The following is a 27,204-nucleotide window of genomic DNA, read 5'->3' on the forward strand; positions in this document are numbered from 1 at the left end:
ACAGAGGATGGTGAGGGATTGGGGAGAGAGGAGAAAATCTATCAGACAGTCATTATTTATTAAGTATGTGTGCTGCCCCGGCGAGATGAAATAATCAAAGAAAAAGCCGAGGAGGGCCCTGATGGAGAGGACTGGGGGAATTCACATGTGGACACGGACGCTGTAATGGAGGCCCATGGACATGTTGACACGTACGGCCTTTTGGACAAACAGTGGACACGCCTACAGTATGTGTTTCCCTGTCACTCTCGCTCGTTTCTCCCTCCCGATTCCTACAGATTGTATGCTAAATGAATGGCCGGGGGATGTGTGAGTGATGCACACCTTACACAGATATATACACAGTATGCACTCTGTGTCTATGGGATATATGGAAATAATAATACATAAATAAACCTAATCTGAGTCGTGTCTGTGAAATGAAGTAATGAGGGGCAGGGTGTCACAGCGCGTGTCACATTTTGATGTTCCAGTGTGCAAACGTGATGCAACTCCTAGAAAAGATCAAAAGATGACTGTAGCAGTGCCATGGGTGGTGTATACGCACACACACAAACACACACACAAACACACACACACACACACACACACACACACAGGCACTGTGCATTGTATGTGTGCACGCTTGCAGGCATGCAAATGTGCACACACATGCTGATGTAAAGTGTGTGTGTACTGTATGTGCAACTGTAAATGCATATTATTATGTGTGCCTGATGTGTGTGTGTGTGTGTGTGTGTGTGTGTGTGTGTGTGTGTGTGTGAGTGTGAGTGTGTGTGTGTGTGTGTGTGTGTGTGTGTGTGTGACGTGTGTGTGTGTGTGTGTGTGTGTGTGTGTGTGTGTGTGTGTGAGACTGTGTGCCATCGTTAATGTAGAGGATGAGAGCAATGCTTGGAAAGCTGCTCCTAACAATGCGTTTGGTGCGCACGCGTGCAGTGGTGGAAAAAGTACTCAATTGTTTTACTTAAGTAAAAGTATCAATACTGCAATCACTGTGAGCTTGTAGATCGTCTATTTTCGAATGGTCGAAATGCACAAAGGGCTGAAGTGGTTAATGCATGCGTTGTAATAATAAATCAAAATCTACAAAGTAACTATAGTGACTAAAAGTTTACAAAAGAATGTAGTGGAGTAAAAGTAAGTATTGGAAATAGTCATGTTAATGCACTTAGTTACCTGACAGACGTCAGAGCGGATGCCAGTCTTCCAGAAGCCCTGGCTACTGAGCTCTACCGTCACCTCGCGCCGCATCGTGTTCTTCTGCCGGATCTTCTGAAGAGCTTCCTGCCAAAACAAAAACAACAACAACACAGTCACGGTCAATAATTACTGATATCATCACGTGGAAGTTGATCCTAGTGACCATGTACGTCTAGGTGGCTGAATCACTAGCCGTGGTTCCTCCATGCCATTTTGTTAGGCCATCTGTCTCGTACTGTGTCCCAGTGGTGTGCAGGCCAAACCGGTTCCATGTCGTGTTGTACGGACTACGATTATAAGCGTTTGTGCGTGCGTGTGTGCGTGCGTGCGATATAGTATTTTCCTCCATATAGCACAGTTTGATTTATATGTTGCTAAGAAGATATATGCTAACAGACGAAATGTCGGGGACCGCATGTAATTCCGACGGAGCATTAGTCTGCTCCCGTGCTTGCGGTTATGGTTAGGTTAGGGGTGGGTTGTCTAGACTAGTCTGAACAACGTACTGCACGCGAAATGTCAGCTTCATCACTGTCCAAAGTACCTATACAGATCATAAATTAAGTTTATTATGCTATAATATGTAGCGTGTAAAAAAGAAAATAACTGCTTTTTTTTACTGTATCAAAAACGAAACTGTGAGACCACCGTATCGTATCAAACTGTGAAACAAAGGATTACTTAATAGCCTGCCCTAAATGTACAAAAAGCCACATCATCATGTCACCACGCCAGCCACCCATTCAGATCAACGTTATTATTCCAAACAGGTCTGTCTCACGGTTTTCCCGTCCGTCTTTCTCAAGGAAAGCAAGCATACGCAACAGACTGAAACACACACGCAGGCACGCACGCACACAAGCAGCAGCAAGATCTGAGAAGTGACAGCTCTTCTGGGCCCAGCTAATTGTAGCATTGCACTTGTTGAGCGTGGCTGTGGCCAGTGGTGTTGGTTAAGGGAAAGCCAGAGGAGAGGTTGACACGGTCGACCGCAACATTAGCCATGGTTCACGTGACGCTCGTATACTAGATCTCTCAAGGCCACGTGGGGAAAGTTCTGCTTCCTTCCTGTCCCCAACAGTTTGAGAGGAAATCCATCGCTAAGCACTGACATTGTGTGTCAATAAAGGACTTGAACTGGAAATGATGTTCATTGGCAGGTTCGTCAAATGGTATACGAGCAGAAGAGGGAAAAAAAGGCGGAATAAAAAATGAAATAAATAAACAAACTTTCCGGGAGGAATTAATCAGAATCGGAGGTCTTCAGGGAATAACAGGAATGTACTGTACAGTACGTATAATTGATGCAAGATAGACTTAACTAGATTAGTAAACCAACCCTATTCTGACAATGGCCTCTTGCAATGGCACAAGGTCTTCAGTTGTCTGGAAGGTCATTATGTTATGCCTTGTATAGAGTGCAGACTGTCTCTCTCTCTCTCTCTGCAACACGTTTAATCAGGCCCTTAATGGCTGGAACACAGGCGGAGGCTTTAATCCGATAGTGTGCACCCAGGCGCACCAGCCTTCCCATTAGGAGCCATCACACCCCAGAGCCTGAAGGAAGCACTATACAGTAGGTCAATGCAGCTGTAGCAACATCCGCTACATCCGCATTCAGCCTGACCTGCCCACCGCCTGCATCCCAGTTAGCCGCCCCGTGATCCACCTCCAAATGCAACGGCAGGAGTTTTCAACTTTCCGAGAGGCAGCCAGAACAAGGGCATGAATAAATAACGCGTCTTACTTTGAACTGTGCATCAAAGTGATCTCTCCCTCTCCCTCTCTCTCAAACACACCCACTATTCACTCTGTTTCAGTTGGACACCGAGGCACAGTGTATGCATGGAGACCACCGCTCATGCAGGAATGAAAATGCTAGTGTGCACATTATTCACAGCCGTCAAGAGAACACAATGGAAGGGCAGTTGTTTATGATGAGCTCTATAGGTCAAAGTAGTGACTCTGACCGGTTAACAAAAGAACCATTATTGTAACCACTTAAGCCATTATAAAGTATACTTGTTCGTGTGACAAATAGTGAAAATAGCCAATCTACAAGCTTGCACCGCTTGTAGATTGGCTATTTCCGGTATTATTCAAATAATGGGAACGTCGGTTGAAAGTGGCCCAAGTTCTATTTTCCAGAGTAGATGGGGTGAATGCATTCTTCAAATCAGGGGAATGTTGCCATGTCAATTACTGTTAATGCATTAGTTTGCATATTATGCATGCATAGTTTGTTTATATTGTAATACAATTTGTACAAAGCACGACTTAATTCCAATAACATTTTGTACTGAGCATGTTTTCTTTCTACCACAATGTCCTCAAACCGCCGACGGCAGTAACACCTGATGCAGTATACAGTAGTGCCTGTCGGGCACAAACCATGTACGCTAATACTGTACATCTCCAAAACGTTTCAGGTAAAAATAACCTGTGTTCCAACGGAATGTAGCCATTTCAGATTTCAGATTTTATTTTAAGGGATAGCGCCTTGAGATGCAGCATCTCATTTCAGAGGGGGACCCGTAACATACAAACAAGACGTACAGTATACATACACGTTTTATGTATAATGTTTCACAAGCTTGCTCGATTGTCTCTGCTACAGTATGTTTTTACTATGATCGAGTCCCTTAATTGCTTGTACAGTAAAAACAAAGAGAGAATGCAATAGTAGCACATGGAGAAGACGTCATCTCTGAACACATTGCAAAGTGTTTCTGACTGATGGAACAATTTTCAAACCTTTAGGCCCCATAAGTATAGCCTTTCGGAAAAATGTATGTCAGGGGCCTGTTTCTGTAGAGCGAAGCAGTTTGATGCACAACAGCACAAGTACATGATAAAAAAAACAATCTGTATCTGTCGAAGTACTGAAGTTATGTGCTGGACATGATACTAGTATGTCACAAGGATTTACACCCCAATTCAATCCATAATGCTGAGCAGGGAGGCATCGTTAGGTACCATTGTTATAGCCTTTGGTGTGACTCGGCCGGGGATTGAACCCCTACCTCCCAGGATGAGGGCGGACACTCTAACCACAAGGTCACTGAGTTGGTAGGCCCTACTACTAGGCTATTAGTCTACGGTAAAAAATAAAAATCACACTCGTGTGAAGTGAGGGGCGCTCTTATCATACATCATCACATTCCGGCCAATCACAATAATTGTCGTCTTCAAATATCTGCCCTCACATTTTGTCCTCAATATGTACGTCGCTCAGCCAATCGAATCATTGCTACGGCGTGATCGGCCAATCACAAGCGAATGTTTGTGTTCACACAAACCCAGAACGCTGGGCATAGGAGGGGCCTCAAAAAGTGATACTGTATAATATGTATATGCCTTGATCCCCTTGCAATGTAATGAATGACTCAATACAACACAATAGATGGAGTAGAGTGCGTACAGAAAGAAAGAAACAACACAGTGAGACAGGGGGCAGGTAAAGATGAACCACTATGCACACCAAGCGATCGCTTCCCTCAAAACATTGCAAGCGGCATCCTGCAGTGGCCTGCATAATCCCTTTAGCGTTTGACACATTTCACTTTGTGGCGAGAAAAGCTTGTGGTGGGGATGACGGTACCTGTGACAAGAAGACACAGATATTATAGACCTCAAAACGTCTCTTCTGTGGTGGGACTATTATGTCATGGTCTAATTTGAAATAAGGTGAGACCCAAACTATGTATAGTACGGGTTAGGGTGGCTGAGAATTAGATATCGGTACTGAATGAAATTCATGTTACTGCCTTGCCTAGTTTCTCACCTCGAGTCTGTGTTTGTTGTGGACTCACTGGGTGCATAGACAATGTTAACCCATTCTGACTTGAGATCAGATTCTAAAAAAATCTTCTGAATCCTGACAGTTTTCTGAAAAAGCTATGTTTCTATGTCAGTCGTCAGTCATTTTTCAAAAATAGCAGACCTACAAGCTCGTAGAGCGCCACCGAGTGGCGCGCTATGAGCTTGTAGCTCTGCTATTTTTCAATAGCTAAAGCATAAGATAATGCTAACACCAAAAGGGGTTCCCGCCCAAAATGGGTTTGACACTTTAGAGTAACACATTGAATTTCTCACAATTGGAGTTGCATACGTACCTCCAAATTGTTTAATTGCACATGGAATATGCCAGAAAAGTGAAGACAGTGTGCGGGTGTTAGCAGCTGTTGCTAATCTTTGATCAGATGTGTAACAGACTTTGATTACCGGTACCTGGATTTCACTACACACTTTGGGGGTAATTTTCCTCTCTAATCTGCCTTTTGCGAGCAACCCCAGACAGTCTGAAAGTTGCTTGATTTAATAATAACTATATCTAAATAATGTAATAATGAATGAGGAGATCTGTCTCCCAATTTGAAGTTTGCAATAATAAATGCTTGTGTGTGTATGGTTATTCAAATATTTCAAATGTAGCATCGCTAAACAAACGCAGATGGTGTGTGCAGTCACAGGTGTCACTTCAATTACTTGCAATGATTTTTGCATGTTGGTGAACCAAAATGGTAGGGTGTGTGTAACAAATGTAAGTTTGAATTCCGAGTAGACAGATGCTTCTTTTGTTTTGGTGTATGCCCTCTGCCGTCTCATGTGTGTGTGTGTGTGTGTGTGTGTGTGTGTGTGTGTGTGTGTGTGTGTGTGTGTGTGTGTGTGTGTGTGTGTGTGTGTGTGTGTGCGCGCGCGCGCGCAAAATGTTTTTCTTGAAAGTTTTATTTTCTACTGTTAACTCTTCTTCTCTTCAGAACTTTGACAGATACAGATTGTTGTACAGCCCAATTTGTTTGAGCAGTGGGCATGAGGCCTGTGATACCGGTATTTACATAATGAAGCACAGCGTTAGTTTATACAGGTCCGCGGGAGTCTTGGGCTGCACTCACACATTCAAGGCACCCGTCTTGTGTCTCTGTCTGGTGTCTTGTCCGTGTATAATGGCCGCTCCAATTCATTTCCAATGGAAGTCACATGGTTCGACAAGACAGTCGGTCGGTCTTGTTTGATGGGGGCAGAACACAGCCGTCAAACAAGACTGTCTGGTCAAAACATGTGACTTCCATTTGAAATGAATTGGAGCGGCCATTAAATTGCATATTTTAAGCTCAGCATCACACACACAGTCACAGAAATGTGATAACAGACTGTTTAATTAGCCGGAGCTTAACTCATGCCAGGCCAGCAGGGGGCGCCGATAGTTCAGCAACCCCCAACGTTCAGCACCATTCTATTTGGCTGTAGAAGAAGACGGCCTCCTCCGTAACCCAAAACAACAATGGCGAAGGTGGTAGCGTCGATCGGATTAATCACTCGCTAAGAGTCTTTAGATGCATTCATATTTTAGATGCGCGGTCACGGGGAAGATATATTGAGCCACTAAACAGTCGCTGTATTTATCCAGTGCGATTTGAAATGGAAAACTCTTAAAAAGGCCTAGAAAGGCCTCATCCACTACCTTGCACTTTTTCCAATGCATTGAGGCTGAAGGGGAAGCAATTCTCCATATTCAGACCGAATCCATCTTGCCAGCAAGGTGATTCCTAGGTGACACGAGAGCCCATTCATCCAAACAGAAAAGTCCTCTATAATTATATTAACGTCAAAATCACCAACATTGCAGCTGTAGGGAAACCTTGAATTATCCTCTAAAGTTTGTGTTTAATAAAAATCCACCATAGACATTTTATGAGCTACTTCCTGTCAAGAAATTCCTTGCAGATGATTATTTTCTAAGTATCAGACTATGGAAGTGCTCGTTATCAGTAAAGCTCCTCCTGCTGCCTGCTGCATTATGTGCACATTCAAAACAGGTGGTACGCATGGGCCGTTGAGTGATGGTCAACGAGCACTTCCAAACTCCAACACTTAGGAAAAAAAAGAAAAAACCTCCGCAAGGAAGTAGCTCATAAAATGTCTACGGTGGATTTTTATGAAACAAACACTTTACAGATTGAAAGAGGATAATTCAAGCTTTCCCTACAGCTGCAATGTTGGTGATTTTGACGTTTACTATAATAATAGAGAGGACTTTTCTGTTTTCTGAATGGGCTGTCTATGGGAAGTGTCACCTAGGTATCACCTTGGTGGCAAGATGGCTGCGGTCTGAATATGAATGGAATGGAACACGGAGCTATCGCTCGAGGGGAGCTTTGATTAGCGGTAAGCCAACTTTAGTTTTATCATTAATTCGAGCGCTAATTAACACGTTTAAAGGCGTCGTTGGCGGAGTGGGATCTCATTAAAAAGACCTTAAAAGGAGTCCTTAGCCAGGGTTGAGTTAAGGAGCTTGACAAAAGGTGATAACACCTTCAAATAGCAGGTCTCTGCTGGCATTCCAGTCACCAGAGGCATTGCAAACAACACCTACTGTAACAAATACTCAAACCTAGATTTCGGGGGAGGGGTTATACAGTATATTCCTTTTTTCTTTTTTTGAGTAGTATCATTTTTACTCCTTTTTCTTCCCTGTACTCAATGTGCCAATTAAAACACTGCACACATTTCTGTGTGGCCACCCGCTGTTGTACCTGCCAGAGGAGCCCCCACCGGGAGGACGTTGTGTCAGCATCGATCCTGGTCCTCCCATTCAACATTCCCCACAGACAGGCAGGCACGACGCCCAGCCTGTGGGAGTCGCTATGCCAAATAGAGCCCGCCCCGTCTGGCTTTCCTCCGCCAGACAAAAATCATTTATGTTTTTGTCAAGCCCCCAGTAAGGCTATCCAACGTTGAAGCTGCCACTACCGACTGGCAAAATGTGGAATTGCAGCACAAATTTGAGGTCCGGGGCTAGGCTAGACTAAACTTCCGCTCGCTCGAGCCATTGAGTTATAAGTATACTTCCGGCAGTCTTCCGGGTGATTCAAAACGCCACCGAGCTACTTCTATTGAAATGAACAGCGCTCCGGTTTGGTCTCTTTCCTTTTATTACTCTATGTTATTTGTAGACACTCTGCAAGTCATCCCTCCCTTACTAGCAGTGTTGATTTTGACAGCAAATTTTGATTTAGTTTAGTCTTTTTAATGAAATTTCATTCAGTTTGTCATATTTTAGCCATCTGAAAGGTTTTAGTGTTAGTCTAGTTTTAGTCAACCACATATCTAAGATTTTCTAAATCTACAGTTGATGTTGTCGACCAAAATAATATTTTGGTGGGCCTTGATGGCGTCAAAATGCCTGATTTTACACTTGGTTGCAAGCTGAAAATAGCTGATGATCTACAAGCTCACAACACGTCGCAGCCAGCTGCCAGCTGAGCTTACGTCAACGAGGAATCTCAGGAACGCAAAATAGTGACAGCTGGGCATAACGTATATTAGCAGCGACAATGCTTGCATTGTAGTTTCAAGGCTTTTACGGCCACATTAATTCCATCAAATATTAATGGACATCATTACCGACACACAGCCACCCCCCTGACAGAAAGGCTGGGGCGGCCGGTTTATTATTCAAACAGTTATTATATGAAGCGACCTAAAATCCCCCTATGTGGATTTCAATGCAAATAAAAAAATACATGAATCTGTGGACTGGCCCCCTCTACTGAAAGTGACGTCCGTGTCTCCCTCACACTCTCTCTCTCTCTCTCTCTCTCTCTCACACACACACACACACACACACACACACACTCACACTCACGGCGTGGTTTCCACTGGGCAGGAAATAACAAGCACGCTGCTTCACTGCCAATGAAGTGTGAAAAAGACAGAACACCAGATCAGCTCCTGCTAGCAGTGACAGTGACGGTGGTGATGTATAATGTGCCATGTGTGAGTGTGCGGCTCAAGCGTGTCCTGTGTGTGTGTGTGTGTGTGTGTGTGTGTGTGTGTGTGTGTGTGTGTGTGTGTGTGTGTGTGTGAACTAATTGCTCCAGTGCAGCTTTAGAGTAGGAATGTCAGGGCTATTAGCCAGAGAGAGCTGCAGTACACAGTCTGCAAAACAAGCTTATTAAGTGTTCTCACACATCAGTGGCTCTGAAAGGCAGAAGAGCAAGGGATATATATATATATACTGTATATATATATATATATATATATATATATATATATTTCTTATTTTCTTTTCATTTTTCTCCATACTTATGTAGGAACCCTGCAATAATAAAAATCACACTTGTGTGAAGTGAGGGGCGCTCTTCACTTTTCTGCCCTCACTGTTATCTTCAACATGTACTTTGCTCAGCCAATCAAATCATCGCTATGGGGTGATCAACCAATCATCAGCCAATGTTTGTGTTCACACAGACCCACAAAGCTGGGCATATAGGAGGGGCTAGCACCGCTCAATAACAACAATAGAGAAGAGACACCACAGCAGAGCAGGATGGACAGAAAGAGGTATATAGAGCAACTGGTGGCCCCCACCGTCACTTAAAGGAGAATTCCATGCTAGAAGGCTTTCTTACCTTTATTTGTAGTTGTTACGTCCCCACCAAAGAGGTCCAGGTGTTATTTTGTTCAAAAGGGCATTATTGGCTATTTCCCCTACCATAAGCCCTCAATTAATTTAATTGGGCATTGGGCACCCTACCTCCCTTAAAGATAGGGTGAGAAGTTCAGTCACACGAGAGAGACTCGGAGTAGAATCGCTGCTCCTTCGCCTGGAAAGGAGTCAGCTGAGGTGGTTCGGGCATCTGGTTAGGATGCCTCTCGGGCGCCTCCCTAGGGAGGTCCTTGACGCTCGTCCCACTGGGAGGAGACCCCGGGGCAGACCAAGACGCAGTTGGAGGAAATACATCGACTCACTGGCCTTGGAACGTCTCGGAATCCCCCAGGAGGAAGTCACTAATGTTGCTCTGGAGAGGGAAGTCTGGAGCTCTCTGGTGGAGCCGTTGCCCCCACGACCCGACTACGGATAAGCGGTTGAAGATGGATGGATGGATTGGGCTGTTGTGCGAATTTGCTTATTCCCATCGCTTTTTTTTTGGTATGTATGCTCTCCTCATAATGTAAATAGTATCCCAAGCGGCACACTTTACTACTTATTTCGATGGAAATAAGCGAATTAGCACAAAAACCCAACCCCCATTGAGGGCTTATAATGGGGAAATAGCCAATAATGCACTTTTGTACAAAATAACACCTGGACCTCTTTGGTGGGGATCATGTAACAACTACAAATAAAAGGTACGAAAGCCTTCTAGCATGGAATTCTCCTTTAACGCAACCCTAAGGTTAATATCAGAATATTGACATATTGATTTCAGCTGTTACAATTCCAAGCACGCAAACATGACCCACATTAATTACTTCAGTCTAAATTAGTAGCTTAATTAATGAATAGTACTAAAATGTTTTATGTCCAATGTATTTGTATTTAGTTCATAAAGTTAACATAACTAAGGCATTTGAAATTAAATAAAAATGTAAATTTTCCAATTCAAAAATAGCAAAAGGATCACACCTGTGTGAACAGAGTGGTGCAACTCCCCTCTCTCTCCCCCCACCCTCCCTCTCTCTCTCTCTCTCTCTCTCTCTCTCTGTTTCTGCATGGCACAACAGCGCCCCTGCTGGTACTCATACTGGTGCTCATTAACGTCACATAGGTTAACCACACATAGGTGAACACGGACATTGCTTGGAGTGGTTGCACCACTCAACATATTCTGGATTTCAATTCAAATATAGAAAAAATAGCCAATCTACAAGCTCAAAACGGGTCGCACGGTGACACATTTTGAGCTTGTTTACTTCATGCAATGTGGCCCTCTGGAGTGAGTGTGGAAATATAGTGGCCCTCTGGAGTGAGTGTGGAAATATAGTGGCCCTCTAGGGTGAGTGTGGAAATGTAGTGGCCCTCTGGAGTGAGTGTGGAAATATAGTGGCCCTCTGGAGTGAGTGTGGAAATATAGTGGCCCTCTGGAGTGAGTGTGGAAATGTAGTGGCCCTCTGGAGTGAGTGTGGAAATGTAGTGGCTCTCTGGAGTAAGTGTGGAAATATAGTGGCCCTCTGGAGTGAGTGTGGAAATGTAGTGGCCCTCTGGAGTGAGTGTGGAAATGTAGTGGCCCTCTCGAGTGAGTGTGGAAATGTAGTGGCCCTCTGGAGTGAGTGTGGAAATATAGTGGCCCTCTGGAGTGAGTGTGGAAATGTAGTGGCCCTCTCGAGTGAGTGTGGAAATGTAGTGGCCCTCTGGAGTGAGTGTGGAAATGTAGTGGCCCTCTGGAGTGAGTGTGGAAATGTAGTGGCCCTCTGGAGTGAGTGTGGAAATGTAGTGGCCCTCTGGAGTGAGTGTGGAAATATAGTGGCCCTCTGGAGTGAGTGTGGAAATGTAGTGGCCCTCTGGAGTGAGTGTGGAAATGTAGTGGCCCTCTGGAGTGAGTGTGGAAATGTGACAATGTGTTTGAATGAAAGGGAACAAAGAGTAGTTGAAAAAGACGTCAGTGGTGTCTCCCCTTCCCCCCTCCTGCTTCAACCCACCTCTCTTTGGGTCAGCTTGGCCTTGTCCATCTGCTTGACCTTGGGGCTGTTGGCCAGCAGGTGGCGTAGCTTCACATAGCTCTTCCAAAGCTTCTGATACCTGCCAACGAAGAAGAGTAGTAAATAAGAGGAGGCTGTCGGGAAGCCAACGGGGTTCTATTTATATCTCTCTCTCTCTCTGCATCAATATTTCATCCTGCGGCTTGCAAAAGTTATTAAACAACATCATTTAACGGTGGCCTGTGGCCATCATTCCATTAGCCCGCTTCGGCACGAGGCACGGTGGAGAGGGAAGACGTGAGAGGAGAGAGAGGATAAGGAGAGGGGAGGGATTTCAGATGTTGTCATCATCATAGTCGTTTTCAGCGGCGGAGTACGACTCACATGTTTTACTGCAATGTCGACATACTCCCTTACGAGTAAGTCTGGAATTCAAAATGTGCTAGAGTAAAAGTACAAAAGTATCGGCATCAGAATGTAATTAAAGTACTAACAGTAAAAGTACTCATTATGCAGAATGCATTGTGAGCCTGTAGATAGTCTATTTTCAAAGGGCCAAAACGTGTATAGGGCCATAGTGATTAATGTATGTTTTGTAATAATAATCAAAATCTACAAAGTAACTAAAGTTGTCAAATAATTGTAGGGGAGTAAAAGTAAAATATGAAAGAAAGAAATAACTAGTGTGTATGGTATTTTCTTGTTTATTTTATGGATATACATACTGTTGACTTTGTCATCAGTAATTCAACACAAAATACTTTACAAATAAATTACATTAAACAGTGCCAACAGCGCAACCCTAGCGGTGTTTTTGTGACACAGGCATTACCACCACCACCCTGATTATCAGCTCACCACAACGCCTGCTGGGAGCACAGAGGACGGAGAGAGAGGGGGTTCCTATAGCTTCCCCAATCTGCTCCAGTGACCTTTCCACAGATCCCCTCTGTGCCCTCTGTGCCCTGCTTAGGGAAGCACAGCCGCCTCCGCCCGACACCTCGCTGTACATTAGCATAGTGCTGTCCGCCCCTTCTTTTTGCCGGTCCCCCGTCTCTCCACTTGTTTTCTCCCCATTTTGTCTCAACTCTTTTCTCCCCCCACCCTCCCGTATCCTCCTAACCCTCCATGTCTGACTCGCTTCCTCTCTCTCTCTCGCTCTGTCTGTCACGGACCCTCTTCTCTCCCCCTCCTCCTCCTCCGTCCCCCTTTCATTCATCTCTCTTTTTGCCTCCGTTGCCCCATCCATCTATCCGTCTCCTGACCTCCCATATGTGTCGTTCTTTCCACTCTGCCTCGCTGGTCCTGATAGAGACAGAGAGGTCGAGGCACCAACCCGTGAACGCACGATGTGTCCACTGGGTCGCCTTGGGGTTTTGTTGAAGTGTGTCCATTCATGCAGGTTAGGGAATATATGGTGTGTGTGTGTGTGTGTGTGTGTGTGTGTGTGTGTGTGTGTGTGTGTGTGTGTGTGTGTGTGCCTGCATGTGCGCATGCACGTGTGTGTGTTGAAGGTGGCTATACAAGTTAATATTTAGCCACTTTTACCCTGAGATTCATATTTTGGTTATGTCATAGGAGACAAAAAAAACGGTTTCTATTTCTAAACTGTGTAGACACTGTGTATAAAGAAACGCTCGGGATTCAAACCCGGGTCCCCCACGTGGGAAGGGACTCTAAAGCCAAACATCTTATCCACTAGCCTAAAAGTAAATCCCCCCCCCCCCCCCCCCCCTTAGCCGAGGGGAAAAATTAGGCTTTTGGCTTTCAGGCAAAGGCCTGAGCCACTCTGCACTCACACAATGTAGGCTCATAGATTGGCCATTTTCACTGCTTTTTTGAGAGTATAAAATGGGGTGGTGGTTAAAATTTAACCACCACCCCATTTTATACACTCAAACTCAGTCTTCATTTAATGAAGACTGAGTTTGACTCTGTGCTGCTAGTGTGCAGTGTTAATGTTTACAGCGATTTTTGAGTGGTGCAACCACTCCAAGGAACAGCAATGTCCGTGTTCACCTATGTGTCCGCCTATGTGACGTTAACCCACCCATGCACCTATGTGACTGTGAGCACCAGTATGACTATTAGTACCAGTAGGGGCGCTGTTGTGCCAGAAACAGAGAGAGAGAGATAGTGCTGCAGTGTTGCCTGCTAATGAGAGAGAGAGAGAGAGAGAGACAGTTTTGTGATGTCACTATATCACTGTCATTTCGAATGGGGATTTTGACCACATTTTTGTTAAACACCTGCATTACTTAATTTACAAGAAATCTACACAGTTAGAGAATGTAGAAGAATTGTAATTTTGATCAACGTTTGCCAACAGCGTTGAATTGTGGACAAAATCTAAGACATTCTTCAGTTTTGGGTCTGCAAGGCTAAATCTCACCAAAGGTTAGTCTGTGGATCAAATGCCAAATAAATAATGGGCCTTGATATGAAAAGGGTTGAAAACACATCATTAACAGACGGTGGTGTGGGGAGAGATCTTTCAGGGTCTCTCTCTCTCTCTGTGTCTGTGTGTAACATCATTTCCTTATCACATAACAATGTCCTCATACAGCCATATAAAGTTGTCTCGTCCCCTTTTGAGAGAATCTGACGCAACAGCAGCAGCCGTGGAGCAGTAGGAAGGGGGAAGGAGGGATGAATGGAGGGACGGAGGGGAGGAGAAGACACTCAGCAGTGCACAAAACAAAACTAAGCTACGATGACTGAAACGATGACTAAATATACTGACAATTTCGTCAAATAAAAAGTAGACTAACATTAGGGAGGAACTAGTGATCATTTCATTTTTTTTGGTTTGGTTGCACTCGAGTGTTGCACTCTGAAAATAGCAGATCCACAAGCTCGCAATACGTCGGACTGCGATGCGTTGTGAGCTTGTAGATTGGCTATTTTCAGCATGCAACCAAGTGTAAAATATGCCATTACGATTAACAAGGCCTGTGAAAATGCATTTTGTCGACAAAATCAACTGTAGACTAAGTTGATTTTCAAAAGACTGACTAAAACACACAGTATGCATGCTCCTTCCTCTCTCCCTATCTGGCACCAGAATTGTTGGTTTTTCATTTTCAAGGAGAGCTGATGGATTTTAAAAATGTAAACGAGTGAATGAGTAGGAGTGGAAGAGTGTCGTGTTTTGATTGGCTACTCTGCACTTGTTGTCTCCTCCGAGACGTTGAGACGATAATTCTCCTTTTACTCATTATGCGTCTGCACAGCAGTCAAAGTATTGGCCCCCGAGCTCTCTGTGTGTGTGTGTGTGTGTGTGTGTGTGTGTGGAATTTCGATGATGATGTGTGTGTCTGTGTGTGTGTGTGCACACGCCTGCACGTTTGTTTGTGGCATTACAATTCTCAACACATGAAGTAGAGGGTCGTCCAGTGAGAAAGGCGGCCTGGCGGAACCGCGGGACCCGTGACAACGCATGTGGAAATGTCACGCCACCCGCTTTTCTCATCTCTCTCTGTCTGTCTGTCTCTCCCTCCCTCTCTGGCCATCTTTCAACATGCACTGCTCTCGCTCTGTTTGGCACAGACAGTGAGTGAAGACGAAGACGGTAGAGAGGGAGTGAGTAAGGAGTTGAGGGGAAAAGAGACATGGAAGACGGAGGGGCAGGTGGGTGGTTATGTATGATTGAAGTGAGCTCAGCTGTGCTCATCCGTGTGTGTGTGTGTGTGTGTGTGTGTGTGTGCTCTCTCTCTCATCTCCTCTTTCAAGGAACATGATGTGGCTGAGATGCTTCAGACATCTCGAAAGATATTTATATTTTTGCTACGGTAAATATATTGAAAAATAACTACGTATATTGCTCTCCCCATGAAGCCTGTGAAGCCTCATTTATTAACTGTGTCCATGGACAAATGCAGCCAAACAAATTACGGTTTGCTTATGAAGAAAAGACAGAGAACATATTCCAACTAGAAAAACTGGGTCTCCACCAGGAGACTTTGTGAAGTTTGGACAAAATGTGTAGGAGTAATATAACAGCAACAACAACAATCGGCCTTGATTTATCGATTTGCCAAGCAGTTATAGTGATTCCCATCTCTAGTCTCGTCCCTCTCTGTATTAGATTTTCTTTCTGCAATGCCCCAACCCATATTTGCATACTGGGCCCTGGTTGGTTAAAGCCTGGTTCTGGTTGGCTCGTCACCACTCCAGCCGTGAAGTCCTCCCACAATTGAGAGGGGCCAGACTCGGGGCCGATTCATACTCCTATTTTACCGCTGATTCCGGCTCGTCAGAAATTTTCAGTAGCACCGAAGAGTGGACTTTAGGACGGTACCCGCCCCCCCCCCCCCCGAACCTCAAATGATGTCACATTGTAGGCTCTACAGAGCCGAACCGACTTTTATTCGGCTCAAAAATAGGAGTCCCCAGGTTGGCGGAGGGTGTGTAGAGCCCAGGATCACAGTAGATAATTGACACAGGGGTGAAAAATGGGTTACAAAATCGTGGGATAAAAAATATATTAAAAAAAAAGGAAATGAACCCTGATGTATAAGTTTCTCTTCTAAGTAATATTAATAATAATAATATTCAATGGATTATGGAACCCAAAGTGTACAGAATTATTGTGGCCTGTGGGGTTAGGAATATATTGTGACCGGGGTGTTCCAATGTAACCACCAGAGCAACCATTTTCAACAGATCTACACATAAATGGTCCTCACCGATGCTCGTTATTTCGGTCTACGCACTCTGTGTGTCTCAGAGACACCTAGAAATTGATAGGCCGGTTTCTGGACTGTCCCAACCCGATCTCACCCAAACACGGCTTGAATTCCATACATACATTACTAGAAAACCACCAAATCTGTACATACCAGTAAGACAGCTCTGAAACCCGTCTACCAGTAACAGCATCGACAGCCTTTTTTGTATACGTTTATGTTTTATAAATGCAAGCACAATGGCATCCATTTCAGCATGGCAACTTTTGAGAAAGGCTGTATAGTTGCTATTACGTCACTGGTAAGCGGGTATCTGAACTTTCCATAGCTCAGTAAAGGAGGGAGGGGGCGGGGGGTGGCTAGACGGAAATTGTGCCATCTTATAATGAAAATTAGTGAGGACCAATTATATGAAGATTCAGCTGCCACATTTATCACTGCCCAATCATACTTACACCATGATGGGCAAGACGTCAACGTTTCATAAATCACACATTTATGTTCTAAACTCGTATTCCTGTGCTCGGCTTTGCGCTGGTTTCCCCGTTAAGATTAATAAATAAGGGCCACTCTGTTACTCGTGTCATTTATGTGCATGGGACAGGGACAGCATGGTTTTACAGGGACAGTAAGCCTTCAAAGTCACACTTACTAGTTGATCCTATAAAGCCCAAACCACACCCGTGGGTCGAGACGCAACAAAATGGTTTTAGCGTTCATCCCTGCGGTGTGATATGTCCTGTTGCACGGTGGTGCATGGTGACGCATGTCGACGCAAGTAGACCCAAGTGCTTCAATTCAATGGTTTCTTGCAACTACATGCGTTTACTCGCAACCATTTGGTTGCATGGCGGCCCATTGGTGTGGTTCGGGGCGGGTCATATATACAAGTACCTGGGAGTTCACCTAGACGAGAACCTGGACTGGGCTCTGAACTCGGGCGCCGTCTATAAAAAGACACAGAGCAGGCTCTTCTTTCTGAGGAGGCTCACATCCTGTTGAGGTGTGCAGCAGAATGCTGTACATGTGTCCTGTTCTACACTGCAGTCTGCTGGGGAGGAGATGTGATGGACAAGGATGCCAAGCGGCTAAACAAACTGGTGAAGGCTGGCTCAATACTGGGGGAGAGGCCTGACTCACTGGAGTCTGTTGTGGAGAGATGCACACAAAATAAGATGCGGACCATAATGGACAATGTGAGTCATCCTCTGCACAAAATCTTGGCAGACCAGAAAAGTGGTCGCAAGAACCTGTTTCGTTCTGTGACAAACGATTCAAGAGCACTTTTGTACCAACAGCAATCAGGCTCCACGGCCAGCCGCTAGGCTTATGAACTGGACTATTGGCTCTCTAGCTTTTAGTTATTTATGAATCTACGTGCAATATCTAGTGACACCTTTTAAATAATTTTTAATGCTTGTTCATAAAATATTTTAACCCGTGCCCCCCTTTTGTGTGCTGTATTTTTAACCTTATTGTATGCCTGTATGAGCTGCGGGACCATTTGAATTTCCCCTCTGGGATCAATAAAGTAAGTATCTATCTATCTATCCATCTATCGATTCTGCACAGATGCAGTGACATATTAGCACTTCACCCATTTTCAACCATATCTTCATAACTGGGATGGCACAATTTCCGTTGACTCACTCTGCATCTAATTGGTGGACTGTGGACAGTGAGCCTGATCTCCTCCAATCACAGTGAAATAACACGGATTGGCAATTATGTACATCGGGTTGGGTCAGTCCAGAAACCAGCCTATCAATTTCTAGGCCTATATCGTGTATTTGTTTTGGTTTATGAGACTTAATTTTATGTTAATAAGACAATTATGTTTGAAGGTTGTGACTATAGACAGACATTGTGTTAAAAACTAAAATTAACTGTAAAAATGTGCCATTAGCAGTAATATGGAAAAAAAATAATAATAATCAAGATGCACCGTAGAATCAAATTGTGAGGTCAATGGAGATGCACACCACACATCCCGCTGGCATTTGATCATTCCTGCTAAAACCTTGAACTGTCCCCAAACAACGCTAAACTGACTCCGCCAGATATTGATTCACAAGTTCACAACACAGCCTCCATCTGGATTCGCTCCCGCAGTAGTGATGAACCGTCTCGGCTGCGATTCGCACCAATCAGCGGCAGCTACAGGCGGGATCTGCCAATCACCTGCCAAGTAGCTTGAAAAAAGCTACAGTGATTGGGCTACAGTGATCCCAGATGGAAGTCGGCTGTGAATCATGTGAAGCAAGGGTCTTCCATCTGGCGGTGTCACAACACATCTTTTCTACCGTCTGTTTGAATAAATGAATCAAATGCTAACGGGGCTCTCCTTGCTACCCTAGTATTAGTTATTACAATATATTATGGATAAACTATGGAATGCACTTCCCATCACAATCAGAACTGCAGCCTCACTCCCAATCTTCCACCGTAGTCTGAAAACCCACCTTTTCAGACTCCATCATGGCCCGTAGCACTTGCCCTAGCCCCTTAGATAGCACTTTATGTAGATTTAGATAGCATTTTAGACGTAGACCGCACTAGAATTGCATTTTATGTAGTCATAGCACTTTATAGTACATATGTATAGTATAATATAGTATAGTATGTATAGTTTATAGATACTCCACTGTTACGTTCTTAGCTTACGCATGTTTTATGATAACTATACTTTTTATATACGTGATGAATGCCATGGTTTTTGTTATTGCTTAATGTAAGTCGCTCTGGATTGGCCTGGGCCGTGGCTCAGCGGTCCAGGCACCTTGGCTGGTAATCCAGTCTGGCAGTGTGCCGCGGGTTCGACTACCGATCCTGATGGCCTTTACTGCATGTCACCCCCCCCCCCCCCCCCCCCCCCCATCTCCCTCCCCATTTCCTGTCAGCCTACCGTCTATCCCTCCATAAAAAATATAAAATAAAAGATGAAAGCCACAAAAAAATACATCAAAAAAAGCTCTGGATTAAGAGCGTCTGCTAAATGCCTAAATTGTAAATTGTATTATCCTAATAATTATGATCATTCTTACTGAGGGTCTCCGGCGTAGCTGAGCTGGGCCGGCCGGATGCCAAAGTGAACGATGATGGGGAAGGTGATGACGTCTGGATTGAACTGCTCCCGGTCCAGCTGGTCGATGCGCACCGAGCTGGGCTTCTGCAACACAGCAACGACACAAGATGACTTCAACGCATTTAGACCCCAGGGGCGCACACATATCACCTTATAGCTTTGAACCACTTTAACCAGACCCGAGATCAGATTCTAAAATTGTCTTCTAAATCCTGACAGTTTTCTGAAAAAGCTATGTTTCTATGTCAGTCGTTCTTCGAGTTTTCAAAACACCATTCGGTGGCGCGCTATGAGCTTGTAGATCTGCTATTTTTCAATAGCTAAAGCATAACATAATGCTAACACAAAAAAGGGGTTCCCGCCCAAAATGGGTTAACCATTATTTTATACTTGAGCTGTGGGAAAATGTGGCACAAATCGGTGAATATATATATATATATATCTTTGCTTCTGGTGGCTCCCTGGCTGGAACAACATATTTTCAGATGGGGATCGGCGTCCAAATACAGATAATTCTGCGGGTCGTTGACTTGAAATAGTTTGAGAAGCACTGAAAACTCAGAAAACTGTCATGATTTAGAATACATTTTGTAGAATCTGGTCTCAGGTTAAAAGGGTTAAAAAGCAGTACAAACTGCCCTACAACAGAAACAGAGAGGTGGCACGGGGGTAAGCAGCAAAACACAAAACATGATACAAACTTTGAAATTGACTTCCCATCCTGCCAATATGTCTGCAGCACTGCAGGTACAGAATTTGTTTTTGGATTTTGTGTTTGTATTATGAAATATTCATGACCTTTACCTTTTACAATAAAGATAAAGCACGTTACATCCACTTTGTCTGTGGGAAAACAAACATTGGTATCAGACTCTCGACTTGGCAATATGAGTGAATCTACTGTACACACAGCAAAAACAGCAACTATCTGATAACTCGCATCCAATGATGCGAGCTTGCATAATGTCCCTTGAGATAAAGAAACGCAGGTTCAGATGTGTTGAGGATGCCCAATGAAAAGTTACCCAAAGTTGCCTTGAGATGGACCCCAATGGGCTCTATGCAGACAGGAGAACTCTTCCTACTTCCGGGCCGCTTCCCCACTTCCGTCACAGGTGTTACCGATGATACTAATTAAGGCTCTGTTCCATTTAGTGTGCAGTTTCCAGTAAGCCAACACGCACAATAGCAGCACACAGACTCTGTTTGATCAGAATGGAACAGAGCCTTCATTAGAGTATGAACGGTTAACACCTGTGAAGGAAGTAGGGAAGGGGCCCCGAGTTCTTTCCAAAATGGCGTGGGTGCATATAGGCCACTGGGAAAGGAAAGAGGGGCTAGGCGAAACAACACCTGGCGACGAAGGAGATGATGGAGCTGAAGGAGATGGCATGAAGCACAGGCCAAAGGATAGTGCATGACTGCAGCCTTATGCCCCAACCGGGACCGGGAGAGAGGATACGTAAAGTAAGTAATGATCATGTCAGTGGGGGATCTAATCTGTTTGTAGAGCAAGTGCAGCGATGATAAAAAATAAAGCTTAGATAATGCGAGCTAAACTGTCAACACCGTTTGTCGGGATGGAGATCGACGAGTAGACCTCGCCAACAGTCCACTCCGAATCAGTTACTTTGTCAGGCTCGTTTTTTTTGTTTTGTTTTTCCCAGAGATAACCAGCAGGCAAGAATTGAGTGGCTGCAGGAACATAAGGCACACCGAGCTATAACAGCAGATGGCCTGAGACTCATGTTCACGCTGATATTAGCTCAAGCTCCCCTTGCTCATCACGTAGCAGCAAGCGAAAGCGTCTGACTCTGGGAGTGAGTAGCAGACATCGATTTCTCTCCCTGAAAAAGGTTTTTGCAATCACATTTTGGAGTAAAGTTTGATTAAGAGACCAGATGATACAGCCCCGTCCACCCGTTTTCCCCCCCAAGGTCAAAGTGCATGTCGTAAACATCAGTCAGAACTCTGAATATGACTCTGGACAAGACCAGCAACCTGACCTTTGACTGAAGGAAGATGCCAACGCCTTTCTGTACCCTGCCACCAGTCCGGATAACCATTTAAATGTGCCATGTTTAATAGGAATCTCAATTTTGATTTATTTATTTAGATTTATTTTTAGTAGCATCTGTCCTTGGCTTGCCATAGCACACTGGAGGGCAATAATTCATTCCTATGACAAAATTGAAGACATTGGCAATTTCTAGAAAATAAACGGTTGAGGGGTGCAGGATCTGACCACGTGGGAACTGTCTCATGCACAACAACTGGAGTGGTCCGTTCAAAGCCCCTTAAAGCTTGCCCACTGCCCGTGGTATTCTAGTGCTAATTGGAATGGACATATTTAGCTGACACAGCTAAAGGAACAGCACATTTGGCTACTGACCGGTGATAATTTCACACTTGATTACACTGATATAACCAATTACTTAGCATTAATCTATCCCCAATTTAAAATTCTGACCTCAGCTGACAGGAGACAATGGTTGAATTTAAGTAGATTGTTTTTCTTTTACAGCTAGATAGTCTGGTGTTTTTAATAGATCCGTATTTAATGAATCTTTGACACACACACACGCACGCACGCACGCACGCACGCACGCACGCACGCACGCACGCACGCACGCACGCACGCTTTCAGTCCAGACATGAAGGACGGTTATCAATGTTCCTCAGCCACCAGGTTACAGTCCCCCTCGTTCACGCGGCAACCTTTTAGCTGCGATGACATCTCCTCCCTCGCTCACAACGCAGCGGGACTCAATTATATCCTCCGAAAGAATACAATCTAGACAAAGAGCAAAGGTCCAGACAAAGGTTAATGGACGTCCATCTTGACATGACAGCTCTGACCTGAACCTTTGTCTGTGTCAACGGATGTCCTTGAGGTAATGGGCCAAGGTTTGTCTTGAGATTATTATAGTTCTGACCAGAACGGGCCTTTGATCTCGTCGTGTGGTGTCGTGGGGGCAGAGGGTCGTTCGAGATGCGACAGGTGCCCTTGGAAAAACGTCACAAGAAAGAGTTGACATACTCTTGACATACTTGCCTGTGGAATGATGCATTCCCTGTACGGGTAAAGTTTTTCCGGGATAAAGCCTGTCCATTGAGCACGCTCATGTTTTTGGTGAATGGTGAACTGAAGGCGTCGGTTTGGTATCAAGAACAGACTTGCGTCCTTGGTAAGAACGTACTGATAATGAGACCAGACGTGTACCGAAACCGGTCCCCCCCATACTGCGGTACGAACCGAATCGTGGGCTAACTGAACCGTTGCACCCCTAGTGTATTCATGCAGCACACTGATAAAGGACACACTCTTCAGCGATAACATTTCTATTGCACTGAACCCCTAACCGTATTCCTTTCCTGATCTTTTTCCACTTCCTGCTTTGTCTTTTATTTCTCTAATAGTAAAACATATAGGCCTACTCACTTTGTGCCCCCCCCCCCCCCCCCCCCCTTTTCTTTTTGTTCCTCTTGCCTTTTATCAGCCTTTGATTCAACATTAGTATACACTAATACAAAGACTTAATCTCTGGGAATGGATGGATATAGGAGGAGGTTCTGTTGAAAAGTAATAGCTCAGAACAGCTCATTTAAAAAAAGAAAGAGTGAAAGAAACCAACATGAATAAACTCGTTCCTTTTTGGGTACTGTGAACTTTGTTCACAATAAAGAATTGTGAACTATGAACATGAACTATACTATAATATACTATACTCTAACTATACTACCCGTATGTCATTTTAATTTGTAGTCCGAGTGCTCTACCACCTGAGCTATGTTATGCGGGAACGCCTACTGAGTGGCAAAAAACGACTTTCAGGTCTTGACAGCCCATACAGCCAAACAGAAAAGTCCTATCTGATTGCATTAAACAACGTTAAACTCACATTAATGTTAAACTCACTCTATTCCGGCAGTACAGTCTTCATTTATGTGCCTCCCCTACAACATTACCCTCTCAATTGTCCAACTATAGAAGACGTCATATTTGCATTTAAAGAGAGCCACCTGTTTAGGGTAAAACAAACAAAGAGTAGAGGGGGATAAGGCCTCACCATGCCAGGGTTGGTGACGATCATGCCTTTGCACTCCTCGGCATACTTCTGCCAGTCCAGCTCCTCCCACTGCAGCATGTCTGCGATCTCCTCCTCGGGGACGAGGGGCTTGCTGCTACGCAGGAGGTACAGGAGCACCTGATGCATGGAGAGCACCTCCTTCCCTCCGTCTGAGAAGGGAAGACATAGGCGGAGACAGGGGAGAGAAAAGAGAAACACCATGAGGACTTTGAGACCTTGAAACAGCATGTCGAGTGTCTTGTTTAAAAGGAGAATTACGAATTCTGATGATAATAAAATAAATGAACAACAACTAACAAAATGTATCTAGCGCGCTGTAGCTTTAAGCAGGGAGCGGGGGTCTATCGGCCGTAGGCGGAAGCCCATTTGTGAGAAAATTATATGGACTTAGCCATGGTAAATGTGAAGGCTAAAGCTAAATATATTTGGGAGCACCAGTGCCACAACAAATAATTACTGTGGTGCGCCTGGCTACAACGATCGATTGTAGAAAAACGTGTGCTCTCTGACATCCAACTCCACTGCACTGCTCCTGTCTGCCACTAACACTTGATGCTAACAAACCAACGTGTAAAGTGTGTAAAACAACTACTCTTTGACACAACGGTACGGGACAACGTTGAGCGCTGCATCTCTCACATTCCAGAGCGCCTCGGCTCGCGACTTCACCATGTGTCAGAAAGTACATTATTTCAAGCGTTCAGATTCAGAAAAGACCGGAGCCTCTAGCCAGCTAGTGCTACAGTAAAGAGAAGGAGGCGGCCCGGCGCCGTGTGTGTGTGTGTGCGGGGGGGGGGGGGGGGGGGGGGGGGGAATGAGAGACAGAGGGAATGAGAGAGAGAGGGGAGGGAGAATAGCAGACTTGTAAGTGTTTCTAAATAGCAGCAGTATTGATACTTTTACGTAAGTAAAACTAAAACATTAGAGTAACACACCTCATTATCACATTAAAACTGGAGTGATGTGTTCCTCCACACAAAGAAGAATCAACAAGGTCAAATACACTCAGGTTAATAGACACTCATGCAAAATTGATTGACCTCCATTTTGCAAGTGCTCACTTGGACAAACACTCACACAACAGCCTCTGAATCTATCGGCCACGGCCACCCACTCTTATGAAATGCATTAAGAGAATAACAAATGCATGTCCACGGCCTCTCGCCATCGCTCAGAGACACTAAGCTCCCTCCCTCCCTCCCTCACTCAGTCTCCTCTCCCTCCACTTCGTACAGATCAAAAACAACAGATTTATTTATTTATTGATTTATTTCGTTTTAGGGATGGTCCGAATGGGAAATGCTTGCCCGAAACCAAATACCAAATATAGGAAGCGGTTGGCCGAAAACCAAATATGAGAGAGATGGATAGAGAGATAGATTATATAATAATAATTATTATTATTACATGCTAATGGAAAAAAACATATACACATAATAAAAGTAGGTTACGAAAGGTAACTCCGGTTCTTTGACTATTCGGTGCATCCCTATTTATTTTATTTAATGTATTTTTAGTGTTTGTGCACATTGCACATTGGGAGAGCTAAGAGGGAAATTGTTGTGTTGATGTAAAAGAGTTAGGTGATGCAGCTGTCACAGAGGGTATGGCGCTGGTGGTGGCTATGATGGCACACCAGCACCATCATGTGGTTCAAAGAAGAACATCACACAAGGTGTGGCTGAGCACATTATCATCCAAAAATATCCTTCTGGTGGGCCCTGAAGAACAGGTTTTCCTGTAGTATTTCTAAATATTCTATATCAGTCCAAGGTGCTCTGTAAACACACATAATTATATTGTTATGGGCTTTCTCTACATATTTCAATCATAATAGACACTTTATCTAACATGATCTCCGGACCTATCTGATTAAAACACCAACTGCAGAGTTTTGGTAGTCCGTATCGTTCGGCCGTAATCCTCGTCCGAAGTTAATGGGAGGGCCTATTTTACAAAAAATGCCACAAATCACGAACGGAATGTCCAATCCATCCCAAATTTGAATCACAAGTGGGTTACTCAACCCAGAGCCAAAAGCAATTACATTTTCATCCATTTGTTGCAAAAACATGGTTATTGGGCTATAAATTATCATTACTTACGTGACATTGTAATTGGCTGGCAATATTAGTTGGAGGGGCCTATGTAAGCGACTGCAGCAACCACACTTTGCAATTTTTCTAAATTGCGACTTTTCTGGTTTAGTCTCTGTTCTTGTAATTAAACTGTATCCTGTATCCTTGTCTCCTGACATGGTGATAACCATTGTCAGGAGATGGCGGGGAAATACCAAACTCACCGCATATTTTGTCAAGTCAGTGCCACCATGCAGGAAATGACACATTAAGGGAGGTTTGCAGTCTCACCTGGTAGAAACCGGACAAAGCGAGGCATGAAATGGAACTGCTGGCAACCAGGGGACCCATTTTCCATCTCTGGACCTGAAGAAAAGATTTATGGTCCTAAGATTAGTACTGCAATGTAATTGACTTTCCAATAGCTATTAAATGCCACTATATTACTGGCAAAAACTGTCCCAAGTCTAAAACTAATTCTCTATGGTATTTCTTTTTTTACCACAGTGCATTGATGATGCAAATATCAATATAAAAACTGAGAATAATGTAAATAACAAGTTAACGGACGCAGGTTTTATTTTGATCGTTTCTTTGGCTGCAATACTGAAATGCACCAAATACTCCTGTTATCTGTTACTAATTATCTTCCAAACATGATTCTTTGGATGCAGGGGAGGGATGTACAGTATTGTGGCTCCGACCTCTAGCACAACAATCAGGGGAAAGGAAGCTTATTCTACTGTATTAGAACTGCAAGTTGCTCTAGATCAGTGGTTCCCAAACCTTTAAGTCCATGACCCAAAAGATCTCTCTGCGACTCAAACTAGTGAAAATAGCCGATCTAACTTCTGTGGACTCTAACATTACACCTAGCTACATGTTTATTAAGCACTATTTCATATTTATTTCAATTTTGTTTGATACCATAGCGCAGGGGTTCTCAACGTTTTCAGCTGAGGACGCCCGGAAATGCTTTGGCAATGGCTCGCGGGCAGATGCAAAAGATGCAAAGATCACATCATAATTTGTCACGTTGTCGGATCTGGCGCTCACGTGCTCGTGAATTTATGGTGAGATTGTGCTTTCTACTGCGCTCATCGTTGTACCTGTTAGGTTCCAGTCGTACAGCTCCAGAACGTCCTTGAACAAGTAGTTGGAGAACGACTCCAGGCCTTGAACGCAGTAGTTCTGAGCACAAGAGGAAGAATGCATTGGGGGTTACCGGCACAAACCCGTGCAAACACATAGAATAGGGAAAAATAAGACCAAAACAACAATCACAGGCAGTGTCTGGAAACCTAAATCTACAGAGCTTCTGAACACATTCTCTGCCGTTGAGATCTCTGTCATCGATGTGGTTTTTTCGGTGGTTTATGATACATGGCGCTCTTCGCCAATGTGTGGAACGGGACATTCTGCATAATGAGTACCGTATTGTGCCGACGGTACTTTCTACTTTTGGTACATTTTGATACCAATACGTTTGCACTTTTTACTACAAGTACATATTGAAGGCTGGACTTGTAACAGTATTTATATATTGCAGTATTGATACCTTTACTTAAGTAAAACATTTTAGTACTTTTTCCCCAGCACTGAGTGTAGGTTACAGAGAGCTCAGCTGAGGGCATCCG

The 27,204-nt window shown here is 44.2% G+C and overlaps 2 protein-coding genes across 3 annotated transcripts in view; both read right to left on the minus strand.

Moving 5' to 3' along the window:
* LOC308336417 (uncharacterized protein) overlaps positions 1-27,204 on the minus strand; it is a gene marked incomplete at its 3' end in the record, with an annotated part of 688,546 nt that overhangs the window by 611,121 nt on the left and 50,221 nt on the right. The gene's annotated exons all lie outside the window — the stretch shown is intronic.
* drosha (drosha ribonuclease III) overlaps positions 1-27,204 on the minus strand; it is a 119,415-nt gene that overhangs the window by 77,876 nt on the left and 14,335 nt on the right. For both annotated transcript variants that reach the window (XM_080794084.1, XM_080794083.1), the window contains exons 13-18: positions 26,677-26,758; positions 25,859-25,933; positions 23,469-23,638; positions 19,358-19,482; positions 11,626-11,725; positions 1,177-1,284 (exon numbers count right to left, since the gene is read on the minus strand). In XM_080794084.1, coding sequence (XP_080650210.1) covers positions 1,177-1,284; positions 11,626-11,725; positions 19,358-19,482; positions 23,469-23,638; positions 25,859-25,933; positions 26,677-26,758 — 660 coding nt within the window. The remainder of the gene's footprint in view (positions 1-1,176; positions 1,285-11,625; positions 11,726-19,357; positions 19,483-23,468; positions 23,639-25,858; positions 25,934-26,676; positions 26,759-27,204) is intronic.

Source organism: Protomyctophum bolini (assembly GCF_963924005.1).
Source record: "Protomyctophum bolini genome assembly, chromosome: 21".
NCBI lineage: Eukaryota > Metazoa > Chordata > Actinopteri > Myctophiformes > Myctophidae > Protomyctophum > Protomyctophum bolini.